We start from the raw sequence: 16426 nt of genomic DNA, 5'->3' as shown, positions 1-16426 counted from the left end.
TACTTTGTACTCAATTAAAACGCTTTCTCTTACATTACACAAATAGTTATTTGGTGTAGGAAACCAGTTTGTTCTTCCACAATTTTTGCTCCACATGTTACGCCGTTGTAAGTCGCTTGGAAAACGAAAAAATTTGTAACATCCATGACGACTGTTGTTCGAACAGTTTGCAGCTGAACACCCAACCATATTGTACACCAATTTTTTTAATAATGTCTTAATAATAACTTATAGAGAACACAATTAAATATTGCACTAACCTCACAGACCAACCTTTATTTCAAACACGTTGATCTGTCAACTGTGTGTCAAAGATGTGTACCACCCACAAAACAGTAACGACATATCAACATACCAACCTAGGACTCGAAAATCTTACAGCGTAAAAGTTTCTAAGATGCAAACTTTTATTGCTTGCGTCTGCTTGTATTAATATGGTGCTTTACTCACATCTACTCCCACTCTAAAACGCAAAGTACAGACACCACGAGATCGTATTTTGAAATACTTTTGTCATATTATAATCGGCGGAGTGTTACAAATCGACGACGGTACCCGAACTAAGTGTGACTAAGATTCATCTCTTCCCTCGAAAATGTTTACGTCCCTCAGAATTCACTAACTTCACAGTTCGAGAAACGAATGAATGGTTTGAGTAAAACCTGCTCTGAAGGCGATGCGGAGATGATGCGAAGTTTCGGCGATGCTTCCGCTGTCCGAGATTTTCGCGGTTGAAGTGGTTCTTTTTCGGAATCGGTCTTGAACGATTTTTGTTTCTTAAGACGCTCCGTACCACTGCGCCAGTTAAGGTTATTGGTTTAATAAACTTGTTTTTAAAAATAACTTTTCTTTTATTCACAATTATTGTTATTACACTTGATTATTAATTTTATTGGATTATTTTATACTAGCTTTTCGCCCGCGGCTTCGCTCGCGTAGACGATTCGTTGTGCTGAAGAGCATTATTATCAACCTTCAAGTAAACAATGTGTTGAAGGACATTAATACAATTTCCAGTAAAAATCGACATAAAAAATGTTTGATCATAACAACTTTGTCACCCCCTTTCATTTTCTTAGGGGTGAAATCTCGAAACAATCTTAAATAAGTGTTTCATTATTTATATTGAAGAGCATTAATTTAATATCAAGTTTTACGCAAAAATTTAAATTTACAATAGAAATACTTTTCCTGTACAAACTTAACCAGTAGGTACTTTTCACCCCCTTCGGGGCTGAATCTCGGCAAATGCTTAATTACGTGTTCCACTATGCATTAATACTAAATTCCATGTCAAAAATTTACAATAGAAATAATTTTGCGATATAAAGTTAGCCACCACTTTTCAGCCCCTTAGGGGTTGAATCTCGAAAAATGTTCAAATACGTGTTTCATTACTTGTGTTGAAGAACATTATTACCAAGTTTCACCTAAAAATGTAAATATACAATAGAAATATTTTTCCCATACAAACTTCACCACCACTTTTCACCCCCTTAGAGGTTGAATCTCGGAAAATAATTAAATACGTGCTTCATTATTTGTATTGAAGACCATTTATAACAAGTTTCACGTAGAAATTTAAATTTACAAATATTTTTCCGATACAATTTTAGCCACCACTTTTCACCCCCTTTGGGGTTTAATTTCGAAAAATGCTTAAATACGTGTTTCATTATTTGTGTTGGAGACAATTAATGCCAAGTTTCACATAGAAATTTAAATTTACAATAGAAATATTCCCACACAAATCTAGCCACCATATTACACCCCCTTAGGGATTGAATCTGGAAAAATGCTTAAATACGTGTTTTATTATTTGTGCTGAAGAGCATTCATACCAAGTTTTAAGTAAACATCACCATAAAAATAGTTTTCTCATACAAACTTAGCCACACCCTTTTTTACCCCCTTAGGGGTTGAATCTCGAAAAATGTTCAAATACGTGTTTCATTACTTGTGTTGAAGAGCATTATTACCAAGTTTCACGTAAAATTGTAAATATGCAATAGAAATATTTTCCCACACAAACGTAGCCTCCACATTTCACCCCCTTAGGGGTTGAATTTTAGAAAATGCTTAAACACCGGTTTCATTATTTGTGTTGAAGAACAGTAATCCCAAGTTTCACGTAAAAATTTCAATTTATAGTAGAAATATTGTTTCGATGCAAACTTAGCCGCCCAAATTTAGATACCACTTTTCACCCCCTTTCGGGTCAAATCTCCGAAAATGCTCAAATACGTGTTTCGTTATTTGTGTTGAAGAGCATTAATACCAAGTTTTAAATAAACATCACCTCAAAATTTACAATAGAAATATTTTTCGCATACAAAATTAGCCACCACTTTTCACCCCCTTAGGGGTTGACTCTCGGAAAATGCTTAAATACGTGTTTCATTATTTGTGTTGAAGAACTTTAAAACCAAGTTTCACGTCAAAATTTCAATTTATAGTAGAAATATTGTTCCTATACAAGCCGACGACGGTACCCGAACTAAGTTGAATCTTTCTGTGTACACTGTGACTAACATTCACCTCTCCCCTCGAAAATGTTTACGTCCCTCAGAATTCACTAACTTCACAGTTCGAGAAACGAATGAATGAATGGCTTGAGTAAAACCTGCTCTTAAGTACACGGCCTATAGAATAGATGGTGTGCATCCAGTGCAAGGTTATCCACGCGAATTGTTGTTAGCAAGATTCCAGTTGAAAAGCCTTTGTTGTAAAAGAATTGTCGATTCTGTGTTGATGTTATTTCATCTCTTGCATAGACGGAATGACTAACTGTGGCGGTAAACTTTCAAATCGACCGGAAGTGACAACACGCAACGAGGTCCTTGAAGGGAAGAAAAGAAGCCAGTCGGTTCCCGCGCGCCAAGGAAGAACATTGTGTTGTCAGTCGTTCACTAATGTACATATTGTAAATAAACGCTAATCGGGCATATTACTTGTCATTCACACCACTCGCCAAACTGACCATTCCTATTAAGCAAATTAAAATTTAGAACATCTGCATCCCATCTCAGAAATGTTATTACGTTTGAAGTTCCAATAGTCAGGACTAATATCATGAAGGCTTCTTCACTGCATCAGCGTATTTGTAATTATTGATTCAAGGCAGTATTGATCTATTTTGTACCAACGTATTCCATATTCGAACCACTGTGGGACAAGGAAATATTTGATTTTTACTTCCCGAGTGTAAGCGAAGAAAGGATTGCAATCGAGTCCGTCGGCCAACTCTCTACTTTTACATTTTAATCAGGAACTACAAAACCAAATGCTTTGAAATCTTGGAGATGTTTTAAACTTATTGTATGCATGGTAAATTATTTTCCAAAATTTATTTGTTTATTCACCCCAACACATTGATGACGTCAAATCAAAATTTTGCCGAATAATTTCTACCCAAAATGTGCAAACTGTGATGAGTTCTTACTTGTGGTTTATCACTGCATTCATATTTTTTAGATTTGGTTAAACCGGTGGTTCAAAAAAATTAATGAACGAGTCAGTTCATTTTATTGATTAAATCAAAAATGGCTCACTCCGTTTTCTCAGAAAATTTTGGGAATACAATATTGTTATTTTTAGTATTACACTGCACCAGTCCAACTTAATATACGTGTCTTTGCAAAAATGTTGATGAGGTCATCACAAAATTGTGTAAAGAAAAATCGACTGAAAAATGCTGGATATGTTTCATTGTACTTCAGGAGCGAGGAAGGTTCCGTCGAAACAACTTTCAACCAATTTTTTAATCCGTTTGAGCTTGTATCTTTATAGAAATAGCAGTAAAATAGCTGTTATTAGTTGTGCGGATTAAAAAGAAAGTCTCGGTTTTTTCGGTTTAATTCTTTTTTTCTTTTTTTTTGGTTGAGTAACTCTGTAACTGGGCCAAGTAGCCTGTTGAGTGACTATTACATTATTATTATTATTGATATTAATTTATTATTTTATTAAAACATAAAAGTAGGGAGTTGGTTGATAGACTCGATTACAAAGTAAAGTAAACTGTTATTTAAAAACTGTTCTCGTGTTATATGTATAATGGACAGTGTGGATATGTTATATTTTTAAAGTAGCATAACAGTAAGTATGTGTAGCGGAGCTAGTACCCTCTCGAGTGCGCTGTCCTCGGCAGCGCCAGTATCAACCCCACCATGCTCACCCCTACCGGAACGCACCCCACCTGAGCTGCGTCACTACTCAAACTAAACCCTGCCTATAAAAGGGCCAGCGTGGCCACTTTTCAGGCAGATGGAACTTCACCATCTCCACCTTAAGGGCTGCACTGTCTCGATCCCCTTCTGGTGAGCACCGCACAGATGGAACTCCACCATCTCCACCTTAAGTGCTGCACTGTCTAAGTCCCCTTCTGGTCATCACCAGGGCTGCACTGTTTTACGGTCCCCTGCGCCGCTTCGAGATCATCACCTGCGCTGCACTGTTTTACGGTCCCCAGCGCTGCTTCGAGATCATCACCAGGGCTGGACTGTTTTACGGTCCCCTGCGCTGCTTCGAGATCATCTCCAGTGCTGCATTGCTTTACGGTCCCCTGTGCCGCATCGCCGACGTCGTCATCATCTCCAGGGTCGCACTGTCCAGGTCCCCTGTTCTGCATACACCACCGCCGTCATCCCCTACGACGCTCCGAGTTCCAGCAGCCGCCACCATCCCCGACGAGAATTGCCGTCCCTTCGAGAACTCATACCCATACTTTTGACTTGTATTATTTTTATTATCAATAAGCCGCTGAGCTACCACATATGTTAATAACGGATATATTATATTCTGTATCCACAAGTACCAGACGTGACTCCTCTTAACTTTCCGGGAGCATAGTACCATTTGGCATAAAAAATTAACTTCATTGTGTTCTGGGAGTTCTGTGTAAATAACTTCAAAATTTGTGTATTTCATTATCATTAATCGAGTAGAATTTATATATTTATTTCTATTTCAGGAAATGATGAAATCGAAACAAGAAAAACTAAGGCACTAACAACAGTAATCACAGGACTTAAAAAATTTACTAATTACAGTTTACAAGTATTAGCTTTTACTAAAGTTGGAGATGGAAAACTATCTACAGCAATATTATGTCAAACAGACGAGGATGGTAAGTGTTAATAAAAAAGTACCTAGCAAAGCGAATTTTAACATGTAGTGTTTTATAAAATGTAAAATATACACCAGTGGCGGCTGGTGGGTCAAAATTTCGGGTCGGCCAAATATTTTAAATCTATGCCTTTAGGTTACATACTTTCGTAATATATGGCGGCTACCAATAAACCAGCACTCATATTTTTCATACCAGCAGTGGCGGCTCCTTAGAGGAGGCAGGGGAGGCTGAGCCTCCTCTGATTTTTGGAGCTGAGCTTCCTCTAATTTTTTTCGATGAAAGAATTTGTATTTTTGTAGACATTTGTTACTTTTCAGAATATTTTGTTTGATTTAATTTACTTTCATCAGTTATCAGGTTAAAATGTCGAAAAAAATTATATTTGCGCCCTTACAATCATAATTCACACCACTCCGCGTTTGGCTTCAGCGATAAAGGCTAGCCTCCGCCGAGAATGCATCTTACTATTGAGACCGCAACATTGACGCATCGTCATTCGGTACTGCATTGGCTAAAACGTTGATCGGGGTGCCGCTTCAGGCCGCTAGCCTCCGGCTAGTTCATCTCTTTTCAAATCAAGTCGCACGGATAATTTTATCTCTTTCTTATTAATTGGCGTGATCGGGTGTAAATTGGAAAAACATTGAGGTCGTTTCGCGTGCTCCCTATACAGTGGTGAGTAGTGTTTAGGCTTTAGTACCTACGTAAAGCCTAAGGTGTTTTTTGTATCATTTATTTGCGTTTTATTTCTGATCGTTAAAAACAGCTGGTATTATCGGCATATTCATATTAGAGTATTACTTACACTTAACGAGAATGAGCAACGAAAATAATTCAGTCTCATGTGCAGATACGTAAATTATCTATTAAAAAATTGGTCTAAAGAGTTTAGACAGTACTTCCCTCGCTGTCGGAAACGTGACGACTGCATGCATATTATGTTTTTTTTCACAGTAGATTTCAAAGCATTCGGTTTTGTAGTTCCTGAGTAAATCAATAAAATAAATTTACGCATTCATTAATTTTTTTGAGTCACTCAATGGAATGATAAATTACAAGACTCATCATATTTTGTAGATTTTAGATAGGATTTATTCGGCAAACTTTTTGGGGATACGCAAGTATATTCTGACTAAAAATTTATTACGCTCTTTAAATCCTTAAAACATATGCAAGATTTCAAAACATTCCGTTCTGTAGTTCCGGATTAAATCAATAAAATATATTTACGCATTCATTGATTTTTTTGGGTCACCCTGTATATGAAAATCCAATAAATATGAATGGAATGATAAATCACAAGAAAAGACTCATGATATTTTGTACATTTTAGATAAGATTTATTCAGTAAAATTTTGTGGTGACGTCATTAATTTTTTAGGGGGGGATGAGGAAATATGTTTTGACTAAAAATTTACCATACCTATGATAATTGTAGAACATCTCCAAGTTTTCAAAGCATTCGGTTTTGTAGTTCCTGATTAAATGAATTAAATAAATTCACCCATTCATTTTTTTTTTTAGTCACCCGGTACATGCAAATTCAAATAATATGAATGGAATGATAAATTACAAGTACAGACTCATCATATTTTGTACATTCTAGATAGGATATATTCGGCAAACTTTTGAGCTGACGTCATCAGTTTTTTGGAGAAGATAACCAAATATATTTCGACTAAAAATTTATTACGCTCTTTAAATGCTTAAAACATCTGCAAGATTTCAAAACATTCTGTTCTGTAGTTCCTGATTAAATCAATAAAATAAATTTACGCATTCATTAATTTTTTTGTGCCACCCTAGATATGCAAATCGAAAAAATATGAACGGAATGATAAATCGCAAGACGAGACTCATCATATTTTGTACATTTTAGATAGGATTTATTCAGCAAAATTTTGTGGTGACGTCATAAATTGTTTAGGGGAGATGAGCAAATACATTTTGATCAAAAACTTACCATGCTTATGATAACTTTAAAACATCTTCAAGATTTCAAAGCATTCGGTTTTGTAGTTCCTGAGTAAATCAATAAAATAAATTTATGCATTCATTAATTTTTTGGAGTCACCCTGTAGATGCAAATCCAAAAAATATGAATGGAGTGATAAATCACAACTACAGACTCATCATATTTTGTACAGTTTAGATAGGATTTATTCGGCAAACTATCGAGCTGACGTCATCAATTTTCTGGAGAGGATAAGCAAATATATTTTGACTAAACATTTATTATGCCCTTTATAACCTTAAAACATCTGCTAGATTTCAAAGCATTCGGTTTTGTAGTTCCTGATTAACTCAATAAAATAAATTCACGCATTCATTAATTTTTTTGTGTCACCCTGTATATGCAAATCGAAAAAATTTTAATGGAATGATAAATCACATGAAGAGACTCACCATATTTTGTACATTTTAGATAGGATTTATTAAGCAAAATTTTGTGGTGACGTCATGAATTTTTTAGGGCGGGACGACCAAATGCATTTTGACCAAAAATTTACCATGCTTATGATAATTTTAAAACATCTTCAAGATTTCAAAGCATTCGGTTTTGTAGTTCCTGAGTAAATCAATAAAATAAATTTAGGCATTCATTAATTTTTTGGAGTCACCCTGTATATGCAAATCCAAAAAATATGAATGGAGTTATATATCACAAGTACAAACTCATCATATTTTGTACATTTTAGATAGGATTTATGGGCAAACCTTTGAGCTGACGTCATCAAGTTTTTGGAGGGGATAACCAAATATATTTTGACTAAAGATTTATGATGCTCTTTATAACCTTAAAATATCTGCAACATTTCAAAACATTCGGGTTAGCAGATTGAAAATTAAATTGCAAAATGTTGTTTTATAATTTTGTTTTTTTTCCAAAAATCTGGACGTTTCGGGTAAAAACTCAAGTCGGAGTAGTAAACTACATGTGTAGGAGTATGTTATTTTATACAATTTTAAACCCATTTACTATGTACAATTTTAAAGTGACGTCATCGCATTAGTGGTGGGGATGATTAGACAAATTTTGGTTAGCGTTTTACCATATACATGATATTCCTAATATAGGTACAAAATATCACAACAATCGGTCCAGTACTTTCGGAGATTATCTGTCTAATAAAAATCCGGGACGGCAGACAGACGGACAGACGGACAGACAGACGGAAATGAGAGACCTATTTCTTCGTCTTCTAGGGGTCATGAAAGATCGTGAAAACGTAAAAGTAGGGAGTCGGCCGACGGACTCGATTACAATACTTCCTTTGCTTGCGCTCGGGAAGTAAAAATGAATTTAGTAGCTTTGATTGTGATAAAAAGATCGCTATAAAACAAAAGGGGAAACCAACACCACCACTCCCATTAATGGTAATGACAGGTAGAAAGCAAAACAGAGCATTTCATGAAAATAATTATAATAAAACTAAATGGTTAACGGCTTCGGTTTTTTAAGAAACAAATTATACTGTTGGCATTGTGTATTATTCACAAGTGATAAATCTTCCCTTTGGGATAAAACAGGCTATAATAATTTACAAAACTTGTCATGAGCAATAGAAAGGCATGAAAAATCACAGGAACACATATTTACTTCTACTACTTTAGATTCCGCTCATAAAAGGGATATTGAGAACTATAACGAGAAAGTTGGTAAAAATAGGGCAATTTTGAAAAGACTAATCGTGCAATAGTTTATCTATCAACGCAGGAGTGTTATTTTCGTGGGCATGACAAAAAAAAAATATTCAGATAATAAAAAGTAGTGCTCTTCAAATTTGAGCCTCCTCTGAAGAAAACTTCACGAGCCGCCACTGCATACCAGGATGTACAAAAACATCTCAAATGGTTCGAGTTCGACTCGTTAAATTTAATTTTTCATGAGAAAATGATAATATCAATTTGATTCCGAACAATGCTTAATTATACATGTCCTGCCATTATTATTAAATGAAAACTACCGAAAGAATTATTTTTTCGTGTACTCATTGCAAAAGCATACTTTTGTTTTATCGAAAACAATAAAGAAAGGTGACAATTTTCCAGTTAGCAACACTTTTCCAGTTAGCAACCGCATTGGTATTTTTTGTTGTTCTCCAATCACTGAAGTATTGGTAACACTTTTCCTACTTACTTTTTGATTTAACAGCTACTGCTTCCGCAGATTCGCCGAAAATGTCGAGTTCTTCTGAATTAATCATTTTATGAAGTTGTTTACTCTGTTGTTATCAACAAATTTTTGTTTAAAAACATAAAAAAACGAGTACGCAAAAAAATTGTATGTTCCACGCGTAAGAATAGTTATTTACATTATGAATGCTGTAGGTAGCATTTTACAGGCGAGGTTTTAATTTTGAAGCACTACGCGCAGCGGCTTAGAGGAACCACATAACTCCTTTGGCAGTTTAATGTTGAAATGGTTCGTTTTAATTTGTCCTAATGTATGTATTAATTTCGTCTTGAAACAACATAACAACACTGAACAGCGTAAAAGGACCACCTTATCGTCTAACACACATGTAGGTATGTCGATGACAAATCTATAGTTTGTCGTCGGGCCTGAATACAATTTGGGAGCTGTTCTAGGCAAGACACTTTCGGTAGTTTGCCTTTGTCTCTCGAAAAAGGAGGATCGCCAAAGTAAAGACGTGTTTAGTCAGAATTCAACTTAGAATCTTAGGATATTAATTTATTGTTTATTGACATGGGTTAATGAACAGGATCATGGATCTAGGTGTGATTTGAAATACAAGGAATTTTCACAATAAACACAAAAATTTGAGTACTAATTTTGCGTACGGCCTTTATTTTTTTATAAGAAAACAAATTATTTAAAGAGGTCAGTCGATAAGGGACGCAAATGAATTTATCTTGAAAACGAATTATATTTGAAAAACCACATTAACCATGGCTAAAACTAGCTGAAAGATTTTACTTATTTGCATATCTGAAAACAAATTAAAATGTATTTATTGTAATTCGTCCCCACTTGTGTCACTTTGAGAATCATTACCAACTTCTATTATAATTTCTGGTACTGTCCTCCCTCCAATAACATTTCTCGTCCACTCTATTCATTAATAACTTTTTCAGCGTGTTCAATACATTTTTGCCATGTATTTGCATCACAGTTACTTAAAAAATGCGCCCCCATATGCAATAACACATCGCCATAACCTTCTTCATTGTAGTAAGTCTTAGCATTGGCCTAAATTAATTCAATAGGGTTAAACTGGCTGTGGTAAGCGGGAAAGTGCAATACATCATGTCCATTTTGTTGCAGCAATCGATCAACAATATATTCCTTATGTTTTTTATTTTGTTTGTCTAAGTAAGTATAACAGTTCATTTTTATGCGTAGACGCTTCATACTTTACACTGTTCTTAACTAGCCATTGCTGAACATCAAATTTTCGTCAGGATGTACAAGGTTGTTTTTCAGCAACAGCAGTATTGTATGAAACGTTATGCATTATAATTAATAAAGGTTCCTCTAAATTTGGTATCAATTTCTCATTACACCATTTACACTGAGACACATCTCAACATTCATTTCTCTGTGATAGTCCATTACATTTTTTTGATTCCGTGCAAACAGCAACCCAGCATTTTCAACGAATCCAGAGTTACATCGTGCATGCAATATAACGTAGCGCTTGGCATCATGACCTTGTGGTCTTCTAACACTCTTACTGCCAAGATTTTATGACACTTCTCTTAGCAAAAACCCATGTTTCATCTCAGAAGTTCACATTTTTCTTTAATTCAAATTCTCAATTTTCTTTATACTTCCGTAAAAAATGGGCCCTCTGCGCGGTAATAGGTGGTTTCTCCATTAATACTTTGGAAGTTAAAAATACTCCAATAAAGTCAAAACTCAACATATGCTTATTTGTTAATACGAGGATAAATGCAGCCTAGGGCTTTAAAATTTCATCTTTTCCTAGCCAACCCCTAAAAACTGCCCCGTAGTATCAATATGGTTTCTTTTTATGTAAACAACAGATCTAAAGTGGTTAAACTAAATAAAAAAATGTCAAGAAGTTTAATAATAATTCATAAGAGGTACTTCAGGGATCGATTCTAAGCCCGCTCTTATTCTTAGTATTAATAAATGATCTCTCTTCCTCTCTCTCTCTATCTCTACAAGTTCAGTACTTTATGCTGACGACACGACTCTGTTAAACAAGACGACATTAGTTATAGAAGCCATAGCACAGGGCGAGGATGCGTAGTCAGATTACAACATTGTGTGCAATTTGCCGTGAAAATTGTACACTATAAAAGTGATTGTCAGTTTCTTTAACCAGAGGGCCTTTTAATATGCCCAAAATTTCGCCAAGATCTGCTGCCAATTTCCACCTACTACAACGGGAACTGACATCTAGCGACAATCACCGATTTACGTGGTGTGCAAGCCACAGACACATTATTTGAAGATATTTTTTATTTTTTACGAGTTTTTCTGTATGGTGTTGATATTAATTTGATATTATAAATGTATATATGTATATAATCCCGGAACTTTGGCACGGTCGGCACACTATGGCAACACTGTAGTAGATCAAACGCATAAATTAGTCAGTTTCGCACATAAGGAAAATACGGCATAGTTCAGCCCCTCGACGATAGATGGCCAAACAAAATTTAATTATATTTAAAAGGCACTTTGGCATTTATATTTAAAATGTTATAATTAATAAAGTTTGCGGTAAGTTTCAACAAAATTGTAAATCCAAAAAACAAAAGGATTTGTGTTACGTATAAAAATATTCTAAGTACGTCACCCCTAGAATTACTTTTTTAAAAAATAAAACATTTCGACACAATTGTTTGTATCTGGAAATTCAAAGTGGTTTTAGATGTTCCAATAGCCCAAGTCAAGCGGAAATTGAAACCTTTAACAAATAGAAAATACTAGGGAAGTAAAGGCATTATTTGTTTTCTTTATTTCGCATTTTGCTAACAGTGACCGGGACTAAAGTGTGTACCAAACTACCTGTTGTATGCGTTCGGTACGCATTTAACAGGGAGTTTCGCATGACATTTATTTTCCCCCAAAATTTTAAATCAAAAAGGAAGTGATTTTTAAGAACAAAACACTCTATGTTACTCATAAGAATATTCTAAGCACGCTGATTATACTGTATGTAATCTATGGGATAGATTGTAATTGGGTGTGCTAATGGTTTTCGATGTTCCAATAGCCCAATTCAAGCGGGAATTGATATTACCTACAAGATATTCCTAATATAAATACAAAATTTGACAACAATCGGTGGCTCGTAGATTATCTGTATCATAATTCATAAAAATCCGGGACCGCAGACAGATGTACAGACAGACGGCCAGACAGACAGAAACGGGACACCTTCGTACTGTAGGTGTCACGGAAGGTAGAGAAAACGTAAAAGTGGAGAAAACCGCTTTTTTTAGATTTACAGTTTTGTGGAAAAATACAAATCATGCGAAACTGCCTGTTAAATACGTACCGTATGCATGCAACAGGCATTTTGGCACAAACTTATTTACCTGACAGTGTCAGCAAAATGCGAAAATTATGACAATTAATGACGTTTTTAGTTTCCAAGTATGCCACTCTTGCTGAAATTTTAAATTTTCGCTTGAATTGGTCCATTACACCATTAAAAACCTCTAATTAGTTTGTCCAATAAATACGTAAATCCCTGGCAATTTAAGCAAAATGCTAAAGTAGTGAAACTTAATTTTGTTTTTACTTCCCTAATCACTTCTGTTTGCTAAAGATGTCAATTTCCGACTGAGTGGGTCTGTTAGGACATCAGCACCCACTTAACATGTGCAGACACAATTCATAAAGTGGAAATATTCTTTTTTTTTAAACACATACTGCAGACTACTTACATTTAACTTGCTCAGAATATTCTTATGCGTAATATGAAGCCTTTTGTTGTTAAAAATCCCTTTTTTGATGATGAAATATTATAGGAAAAAAAAACATGCGAAACTGCATGTTAAATACGTACCGTATGCATGCAACAGGCAGTTTAGCACCAAAGATACCTGTCAACGTCATCAAAATACGAAAATTATTCCAATTAATTACACCCTAACTTCCCTAGTATCTCCTGTTTGTTTAAGATGTAAATTACAGTTGGTATTAGGCTATTGAAACATTAATAAACCGATTATTACGTTCAAATACATTACTTACTGCAGAAGTTGCTTGTTTTCGAAAAAATTCAGTAAGTACTGCATTATGCGTACTGTACGCAAGCAGCAACAGTTTGACACACACGCTAAAATTTATCAAAATGTCATAGTCAGCAAAATGAGAAAATTATGACAATTAATGACGTTTTTAATTTCTAAGTATATCACTTTTGCTGAAATTTTAAGTTTTCGCTTGAATTGGACTTTTACACCATTAAAAACCTCTAATTAGTTTGTCCAATAAATACGTAAATCCCTGGCAACTTAAGCAAAATGCGAAAGTAATGAAACTTAATTTTGTTTTTACTTCCCTAATCACTTCTGTTTGCTAAAGATGTCAATTTCCGACTGAGTGGGTTTGTTAGGACATCAGCACCCACTTAACATGTCCAGACACAATTCATAATGTAGAAATATTCTATTTTTTTAATAACAAAACATATACAGCATAATACTTACACTTAGCTTGCTCAGAATATTCTTCCGCGTAATATAAAGTCTTTTGTTGTTAAAAATTCCTTTTTTTAACGATGAAATATTTTAGGAAAAAATAAAAATCATGCGAAACTGCCTGTTAAATGCGTACCGTATGCATGCAACAGGCAGTTTGGCACCCAAGATACCTGTCAAGGTCATCAAAATACGAAAATTATTACAATTAATTTTACCCTTACTTCCCTAGTATCTCCTGTTTGTTTAAGATGTAAATTACAGTTTGTATTAGGCTATTGAAACATTAATAAACAGATTATTACGTTCAAATACATTACTTACTGCAGAAGTTGCTTGTTTTCGAAAAAATTAAGTAAGTACTGCATTATGCGTATGGTACGCAAGCGGCAACAGTTTGACACACACGTTAAAATCTATCAAAATATCATGGTCAGCAAAATGCGAAAATTATGACAATAAATGACGTTTTTAATTTCTAAGTATATCACTTTTGCTGAAATTTTTTGTTTTCGTTTGAATTGGACCATTACACCATTAAAAACCTCTAATTAGTTTGTCCAATAAATACGTAAATCCCTGGCAACTTAAGCAAAATGCGAAAGTGGTGAAACTTAATTTTGTTTTTACTTCCCAAACCACTTCTGTTTGCTAAAGATGCCAATTTCCGACTGAGTAGGTCTGTTAGGACATCAGCACCCACTTAACATGTCCAGACACAATTCATAATGTAGAAATATTCTTTTTTTTTTAATAACAAAACATAGACTGCATAACACTTACACTTAGCTTGCTCAGAATATTCTCACGCGTAATATAAAGTCTTTTGTTGTTAAAAATCCCTTTTTTTAAAGATGAATTATTTTAGGAAAATATAAAAATCATGCGAAACTGCCTGTTAAATGCGTACCGTATGCATGCAACAGGCAGTTTGGCACCCAAAATACCTGTCAAGGTCATCAAAATACGAAAATAATTACAATTAATTACACCCTTACTTCCCTAGTATCTCCTGTTTGTTTAAGATGTAAACTCCAGTTTGTATTAGGCTTTTGAAACATTAATAAACCGATTATTTCGTTCAGATACATTATTTACTGCAGAAGTTGCTTGTTTTCGAAAAAATTAAGTAAGTACTGCATATTGCGTACTGCACGCAAGCAGCAATATTCTAACCATTTTTGACACACACGTTAAAATCTATCAAAATATCATGGTCAGCAAAATGCGAAAATTATGACAATTAATGACGTTTTTAGATTCCAAGTATGTCACTCTTGCTGAAATTTTAAATTTTCGCTTGAATTGGACAATTACACCATTAAAAACCTCTAATTAGTTTGTCCTATAAATACGTAAATCCCTAGCAACTTAAGCAAAATGCTGAAGTAGTGAAACTTAATTTTGCTTTTACTTCCCTAATCACTTCTCTTTGCTAAAGATGTCAATTTCCGACTGAGTAGGTCTGTTAGGACATCAGCACCCACTTAACATATCCAGACACAATTCATAATGTAGAAATATACTTTATTTTTAAAGAAGTCCGGTCCTGGCATAGCAACAGAAACGTGCGTGTGAGAGGAGCTCCGCTTGGAAAAGCAGAATTGCACGTTTGTTGACAACAAGAATATTGTCGGTTTGGTGTATGAACAATAGTTGAGCCGAGGTGTGATAATAGTGTGGCACACCCGGGCAGTTGCAGAGTTTGAAGCAAAAACGAGGTAAGAAGTGCACGAAAAGAAACAAGAGACGTTGTGTTGTCGCCGGAGAAGGTCATCCTCTCCGACAAGTCGATTGGGAGGACGACCTTATCGCCGGCACTGAAGATAAGATACACTGTTACGACAGGGACGGCTTAAGGAAATTCAGATAGGCATAAGTAAATGTCCATATACAGTAAATTATTATCAAATGACAGAGGAAGGAAAGTACAGGAAAGAAAGTAGAAGCCGTAAAAGGAGCCAACCAGACCACGATACGTCACTGGAAGATAAAGCTTTCCAAAAAAGTAAGGTAACAAGCAGGTCACCAACAAAAATTACCCCACTCAAAAAGCAAGAAATGGAAGACATAAAAAAGTTGTTAGCGGAAATGAAGAGAGACCTAAAAAAGGAGATGGAAGAAAATAAGAAAGAAATAAGGGATGGTATTTATGATTTAAAGAAAGACTTAACAGATCTAAGAACAGAAACCCGAGAAAACAAGGAAGAAATACAAAACCTGAGACAAGAAATAGAGAAGAAGGAAGAAAGTTGGATAAAGGAGAAAAACGAATTAAGGGACAAACTAGCTGAAATGGAAGAAAGACTGGAAACCTTAGAAAGAGACAAAAGAAGGAATAATCTAGTAATAACTGGAATAAAAATAAATACAGATAATGAAGAAATATTAAAAGAAGCAATACAAAATATGATTGAAAAGGAAATCGGACTACAAATAGAGGTGACAAAGGCATATAAAGTAGGCGAAAAGATATGCATTATTGAAACAAAAAACTGGAATGACAAAATGGAAATTCTAAAAAAGAAAAGTGTGTTAAAGAACAGACCAAAAGGACAGGAAATATATATTAACCCAGATTACACTGTGAAAGAAAGGATAATTCAAAAGAAAATACGAGAGTTTGCAAAGAAGGAGAGAGAACACGGA

The 16426-nt window shown here is 34.8% G+C and overlaps 1 protein-coding gene across 11 annotated transcripts in view; it reads left to right on the top strand.

Moving 5' to 3' along the window:
- Dscam2 (Down syndrome cell adhesion molecule 2) overlaps window positions 1-16426 on the top strand; it is a 956598-nt gene that overhangs the window by 407795 nt on the left and 532377 nt on the right. For all 11 annotated transcript variants that reach the window (XR_010281598.1, XM_064064644.1, XM_064064647.1 and 8 more), the window contains one exon: window positions 4970-5125. Coding sequence is in view for 10 of the 11 variants with exons in the window: in XM_064064644.1 (XP_063920714.1) it covers window positions 4970-5125 (156 nt within the window). In the remaining variant the exon portion in view is untranslated. The remainder of the gene's footprint in view (window positions 1-4969; window positions 5126-16426) is intronic.

Source organism: Zophobas morio, unplaced genomic scaffold, assembly GCF_036711695.1.
Source record: "Zophobas morio isolate AGI-343-1 ecotype UQ-CSIRO unplaced genomic scaffold, CSIRO_AGI_Zmor_V1 ptg000024l, whole genome shotgun sequence".
NCBI lineage: Eukaryota > Metazoa > Arthropoda > Insecta > Coleoptera > Tenebrionidae > Zophobas > Zophobas morio.
Note: the sequence above shows the minus strand (reverse complement) of the source record. Positions and strands in the feature narration are given on the sequence as shown.